The sequence below is a fragment of the Primulina huaijiensis genome, chromosome 5 (assembly GCF_012295235.1).
Source record: "Primulina huaijiensis isolate GDHJ02 chromosome 5, ASM1229523v2, whole genome shotgun sequence".
Taxonomy (NCBI): Eukaryota; Viridiplantae; Streptophyta; class Magnoliopsida; order Lamiales; family Gesneriaceae; genus Primulina; species Primulina huaijiensis.
In genome coordinates this window covers 20,065,639-20,072,443 of record NC_133310.1, presented here as the reverse complement: position 1 = coordinate 20,072,443, position 6,805 = coordinate 20,065,639, and the positions used below count along the sequence as shown (strand labels likewise).

General features: G+C 34.3%; 1 protein-coding gene across 5 annotated transcripts; it reads left to right on the top strand.

Annotated features, from left to right (window-relative positions):
- Positions 1–390: 390 nt before the first annotated feature.
- On the top strand, positions 391–6,763 carry LOC140976923 (CMP-sialic acid transporter 4-like). 5 transcript variants are annotated; one of them, XM_073441348.1, is made up of 17 exons: positions 391–649; positions 1,211–1,326; positions 1,728–1,785; positions 1,916–1,945; positions 2,070–2,181; positions 2,377–2,452; positions 2,900–2,975; positions 3,069–3,169; positions 3,379–3,450; positions 3,621–3,669; positions 3,811–3,852; positions 3,999–4,120; positions 4,517–4,576; positions 4,981–5,029; positions 5,895–5,989; positions 6,090–6,184; positions 6,484–6,763. In XM_073441348.1, exons 4-16 carry the CDS (start codon positions 1,928–1,930, stop codon positions 6,139–6,141), a joined length of 924 nt encoding a protein of 307 aa, XP_073297449.1. In that variant the 5' UTR covers positions 391–649; positions 1,211–1,326; positions 1,728–1,785; positions 1,916–1,927; the 3' UTR covers positions 6,142–6,184; positions 6,484–6,763. The 5 variants fall into 5 exon arrangements, with proteins under 5 accessions (XP_073297449.1, XP_073297446.1, XP_073297445.1 ...); XM_073441345.1 differs by having other exon boundaries at positions 392–649; positions 1,251–1,326; positions 1,916–1,979; positions 2,373–2,452; positions 6,090–6,173; XM_073441344.1 differs by having other exon boundaries at positions 392–649; positions 1,251–1,326; positions 1,916–1,979; positions 2,373–2,452.
- Positions 6,764–6,805: the final 42 nt, after the last annotated feature.

Genomic DNA, 6,805 nt, shown 5'->3' with positions numbered 1-6,805 from the left:
AATTTGAATATATTTTTATCAATTTTTACATTTTGTTTAATATTTGTATTTAATGTACGTTAGAAGGTTATTTTGCAAAAAAAACAAAAACAAAAAAATTAGAAGAAATGTCAAAAATTAAAAAAAAAATGTCTGACTAATGTCATTTTTTAAACTATCCCGCGATGTACGGGTTTGATAATGGCTGAATCTCAATTGATTGGTGGTTGATGCTTGTTCATGGGTTGAATGTTTAAGAAAAATTCGATTCGTGTTGGAAATCATATTTTGGAAATGTTTTTTTTTTAAAAAAAAAAAAAACCTAAATTATGTGAAGATACAATAGATAAATCTCGAAGGGCCACATACACACACCTCGTTTATATACTAGAATTTTTTTAATACATGATTAAATGTTCTTGATTTAAAGAAAAAATACTGATATACTAGCCGATCAATATTTTTAAAGGTTTGTCTTTTAGATTTTTTACACGGGATCTGACGCAATTATCCCAAGAAATCAGATATGAGATTTTTATTACAATTGTTTCGAATCGAAAAGATAAAAGCAAAAGTATTACGGCTTCCAAACTCTATAACTACAGGAAAGAAAGAATACCTTAATTCAAGACAATCGCGATCCATCATTCTTCTCATTCCATTTTATGAGGTAATCGTGTTTATGTACCAAGAACCTCTATTTTGATTGTAGTTAGCCAAGTATATTCGGTTGTTATTTGGAAATTCTTGAGTTATTGATGAAAGATTCTTACTTTTGTTGTAATAATTTTAATGGGTATTTCTTGATATAATTAATGTAGTTAGCTAGTTTGGCTGGTTTGATGTGCGGGATTTGTTTTGTAATGAATGTGGATTTGTGTCTTGCGAGTGCCTGAGGAAGTACCGTTGTGAATATATGTATCTTGGCTGATCTGAATTGTGCAAGTTTTTCACTTCGGTTTGAAATGGTGTTTGCCGACTCAAATTAGATTTATAATATTGTATTGGGTCTTTGAAATGCGAACAGTTATTCTTGTTAATCGTTAATCATAATACCAAAATAAACAGCAAATAAAGTTTCTTCCTCTTACTCATAGCGAAACCTTGACCAATTACGCTGGCAGAAACACCAATCTATGGTGGACTATTTCTTATTAGCTGTTGATTCTGAATATATCAACAGNTTTTTTTTTTTTTTTTTTTTTTTTTTTTTAATATTCCCAGCCTTTAGGTTGCAGCAGAAGTCTCACCTAACAGTATTATAACGACAGAGATATTGCCCTACCCAATTCGACGATAAGAGCTAGCGAGGAGCAAAAAATGGATTATAGAAGAATAAAGGATCAGGTTTTATTCTTCTTTCCATTGCTTACTTTTCAATAACTTACCAATACTATATATGTCCCTGGCGAGTGTTAAATATTTTAGAGGTTTCAGTTTTTGCCCTGACTTTTCATTTTTTAAAAGTTTATGCATCGCTAGTTTACCTGCATGTTGTCGATTTTTGTCTGCTGGCACAGTGTCTGTACAGATTTCTATTTTTTCAATATGAATTACATCTATTGCAATATTGCATCATTCAGTGTATATGGGTGGGTGGGTATGTTCTTTATTTTTTTTTTATTTCGCGCCCATTTGTTAGGATGCTTTAAATTGAGTTTCTGAAAATGAATCGTTGCCCTATTAACTCAGTCCAACTCTATCCTGTTTCCTTAACACTTGTCATTTCTTAATTCTAAATCATTTAGGATAAGGACAGGGCTATAGCTGATGATGTAGAGAGTCTACGGGGAAGATCCCATTCAGGTGCCATGCTTCTATCACTCATGTTTTTTGATCAGCTATACCATTTACTATTCTTTTTTCTGTATTCTCTCGTTTTTCCTCAGACATGCATGCAGGTTAGTTGATCCTGATGTTTGCTATTGATTTACAGGATCTCCCAGTAATGTGGCTGGTTTTGGAGGTAACTCTAATGAACTGTCTAAGTGGAAGCTCAAGTATGAATGCCTTTTGATTCCTCTGCATTGTAATAACTAGATGCTGCAAAATAAAGTTCTCATCTGTTACTTCTTTTTGTTTAAAAACAGGTCAGTTGTAACACTTGCATTGACTCTACTTACGAGTTCACAAGCAATTCTCATTGTCTGGTCAAAGAGGGCAGGAAAGTACGAGTACAGTGTCACAACTGCAAACTTTTTGGTGAGTCTATGCGTTCACTATCAGACTGTTTACACCAGTATCCTACCACAGTTGTTGTACTATTAGTCATATCCCTACTACAGTAGTTGTACTATTAGTCATATCCCTACCACAGTTGTTTTACCGTTTCTGGCTTCTGGCTTCTTACAAGAGTGTTCTGAAATCAGCTTCAGTTCCTTTTTTCTTACTAGGTAGAAGCTTTGAAATGTGCACTATCACTTGCTGCCTTGGTAAGAATATGGAGGAGCGAAGGTGTTACTGAGGATAACAGGTTTTCTACCCTTCACTGTTCAATTCATTACATAATGAAGTGATAAACAACAGCGATCTTAGATTTTAGACATGTATTTTAATCATATTTACCTGATAAAAGGTTCTAGAACCAAAGCTCTGTACGGTTCCACGACAATACAATTAACAGAAATCTAATTCAGAACTCGCTGAGCTTGGGTCTTGACAACTACTTTTATCATTTTACCATATTCCAGAATTTGTGGGAGTTAACTTATGAGCTTACGTTCATTAAATTTCTTTAGGTCGCACTACAAATATTTCTAAAAAATGATCTCCTGCAGAATGACATATCTGTACCGATGAATATTGCCTTTTAACTTTAGGCCGGTATAATTGAACTAACATTCGGTTTTGTTACTTTTTGAAATCCCTTTTTAGCTGAACACAATTTTTTCCTCTCTTCAAAAACTTATGTTATCTGTAGGTTGACTACTACATTTGATGAAGTTAGTGTATATCCCATTCCTGCAGCTCTTTATCTTGTCAAGAATTTACTTCAAGTAGGTTTTCATTATTATCTAACAAAGTTTTCCAGATAATTTTACTTTCTGTTTTTGCATTGCTGATTTCTAGCATGTATCGGTTTGTGGCAGTATTACATCTTTGCATATGTAGATGCTCCAGGGTATCAAATATTAAAGAATCTGAACATCATAAGCACTGGCGTGTTATACCGTATCATACTTAAGAGAAAGTAAGTCACTCCTCAATTTAAAGAATCTAGTGTCAACATTTCAAATTTAGAAAAGGCTCTGTAATTCTTCTCTGCGCACAGAAAGGATTAATGCATTCTCGTGTTATGTAAGTATCTTTTTCCTCCTCAATGGATGAGAAGGTTACAAAGGCTGATCTTCTAATTTAAAAACTATTAATCAATTAAGAAAATGCATTTTGTTTGGCCAGGTTGAGTGAAATTCAGTGGGCAGCTTTCATTTTATTGTGTGCAGGGTGCACTACAGCACAACTCAACTCTAAGTAAGGATGCTTTGTGTTATCTTAAGCATATATTCAGAGTGTTCACCATATTCTTTACGATGCTTGCTCTAAATTTACTTTATTTTGTAGCCGTTCCAAGATAATTATAAGAAGATTTGCTTTATGCATTTTTTGTACTCCACACTATACTGAAAGAGTTGTTTATGCAGTTCAGATCAAGTAATGCAAACTCCTTTGCAAGGCTGGCTGATGGCAGTTGTAAGTTTCTTAATTGAGAGTATGGCAGTGTTATCAGTTATGGTATCCCTTGATTGAGTGTCGGAAAGAGAAAAGGGAATTATCATTTACTTTATTCTTTTGACTTGTTACATTTAGTAACATTTTGAGGATATGTTCCAGATCATGGCCCTTCTCAGTGGTTTTGCTGGAGTCTACACTGAGGTGAAACTGTATAAAAAAAATTATTTTCCCCAAGAAACAGTGAACTTTTATTAATCACAGCTTTCGATGTGTCACTCTCAGCTTCTTTGAAAAAGTTATGAAATATCTTTTTTCAGTTATTTGGCCTTAATATTTCTTTCCTGTAGGCTATAGTTAAAAAACAACCTTCGAGGAACATTAACGTCCAGAACTTTTGGTTGTATGTATTTGGGATGGCTTTCAATGTTGTTGCAATCCTCGTTCAAGATTTTGATGCTGTCGTCAACAAGTACATTGCAATTGCTTTTCCCTTTTACTTTTTTCTTCATTTTATGCCAATGATGCAGGTTATGCTTGCCATATTATGCATTTGTTGTGTTATTCACCGTGATCATTGTTGAGATCCAAATCAACAAAATGATGCTCGGATGGTAGTTGCAAATCCTAGAATGATCTAATTTACCGAACAATTTTTCTGGATATTTCCATATGAATTATAATAAAGGTCACATCCATTGGTAATCTTCTTGTCTTAGAATACTGGCCAAGGTCGAAGATTTGCTAGAGGATGATGTACATAGTTTACAAGGAAACAGACAAATTTGAAATATTCATCACCTTCCTCTTGTTGTGTTACAAAAATATACATATATTCTGCATTGACGTTTATGTTATCGTTTTACAGGGGATTCTTTCATGGGTATTCATTAATTACAGTTCTCATGATCCTAAACCATGCTCTCAGGTATTAGTTCCTTTGTATATCTTGAATTGACTTGACTGGCTGGAAGAGCATCAATTTTAGTGTGGGTTACAGGCTTCCTCTTATTATTTGATAGTTAAAATGCTATGGAGTGAGTCCGTTTTAGCCTGTGGTGGGAAAAGGAAGTTTATCTTTGAGATGAAAATATTGAGTTGAAAATGGTTGATTAAATGTTATTCATTGCTTGATTTTTGATGAGTTTTTACTCCCTGCTCATTGATTATTTATTATTTCTAAAAAATATATTTAATGACATCTTTCCCAGTTGGTTGTGAATATTGTCTGATGCCTGCATTTATTTTCTTCAACACATTAATTAGTATCTTTTATTCCCAATAATCTCAGCTTACTAGGGGTATTACCTAATATAATTGATGTCATTGCAGTGGAATTGCTGTATCAATGGTAATGAAATATGCAGATAACATAGTGAAGGTAAGGACTGATTATGTTTTGCTTGATTACGTTTTGCTCGACAGAGCTAAGCATAAGTCAATTGTGAGATCACATTGTGGTCATTTATTGAGTAGGCAATAGCATAGCAGTAGGAAGTAATTCCCAAAATAGTCTTTATATGGATAAAATATCAAGAACGGTCAAATAGATATTATTGTTAAATGAGTGGGTTAATGTTGTTTCTGTAAGTGTTCTTCTTATAGGCAACTGGAAACCTGCCAAATTACTAGCCATAAGTATGATAATGGAGAAGAAATGACTTTGATTGCTTTATGAGATATGAAGGTTTCCAGCCAAATCGGTCTTACTAATTCATGGTGAGACTTAGATTGTTTCATCGGACAGCCGATTGAGTGAATTCCTTTGGCATAGATAAATTTCGGAAAGATGAGTGAAGAGACGTTCATAGTACTTAACTAAGATATGCTTATTGAAATCCTCTTTCTCTACTCCCATGGCTGGTAAGTCATGGAACATAGATTGACTCTTGCATTACTAAAGGGACCATACTTAACATTTTGTTTGGCTGCACATGGCTTCAAGTGCAAGGTGATAGAAATAGTTGGGACAAAAACAAATAAATGATGGTGTGGTTTTTGTCCTTCAATTGTTTATGGAGCTGAGATCTACTGAGTTAGCTTTAAATGTTAATAGTCAGTGTGTATTTGTTATTGAAATATACTACAGAAAGGAGTGACTGATTCTGCAGAGGCATTCACTGGATAAAATATAAAATATTTATGTGGGTGCCCAATTTTCACCTCCTAGAAGTACAAGAACGCTGACCTTTTTATCCCATGAGTAAGGAACAACAGATGCTTACCTAGCTTAATTATTTTTGCAGGTCTATTCTACATCTGTTGCAATGCTTTTGACTGCTGTTGTGTCTGTTTTTCTATTTGGATTTCATCTTTCTCTTGCTTTTTTCCTTGGTTCCACGTGAGTACTTTCCCAATTTCACCATTCAGATACTAGCAAGTAAAATATGATCTGTGCACTTCTTAAAATTCATATATGAAAACGTGAATTGCTTTTGCAGTGTTGTTTCTGTCTCTGTTTACCTACATTCAATTGGAAAGCTCCAGAGATAGCAACAAATGGTATTTTTCAGCCAGCCCGAGGGGTTAGCTCAAGGTTTAAACTATTTTCTTCTACTCTCTCTCCTCTCTCGTAAATTTTTGAAACTAGGGAATTTGAATGCCCAAGTGCATACTAATTCTTAATTTTGAATCGGGCCATCATCAGAAGGAAATTTAACTGGATGATATAAGATGATTGGCGGTAAAAAGTCATTAATGACTAGTCTGCAATAGTGTTTTTACCATTGCAGCATTGTCTTATTGTATTCCCACATATGCGCAAACGTTGTTGCCTGTTGTAAGTTAAGCTTAGGTTCCCGTTAGTTGTTGCTTAATAAATGCATCTTTCTGCAGGCTCCATAAAAATGTCATGGCCGTATGAAGCAGATATTGCTATTGAGTTCACAATCAGCCTATATTGTGCTATTTAGATGGCTGTAGCTGCCATCTAAGTGAAAAATAACAGGCTGCTTGTGAAGCATGCAGTTGTTTTACATGATTGAGCTGATGCTGTTTAGTCATCTTCACATGGGAGAAGATATGCGACGGATTATTTTTTTGGTCATTGGATTTTTTCCCCTCTTTGTAATCAATGCTCGATGTGTTTATATGTTGTGTTCGTTTAACCATTCAATGAATCCTTGGACGATTAATTCGATCCTTGCCTAAAGGGTGT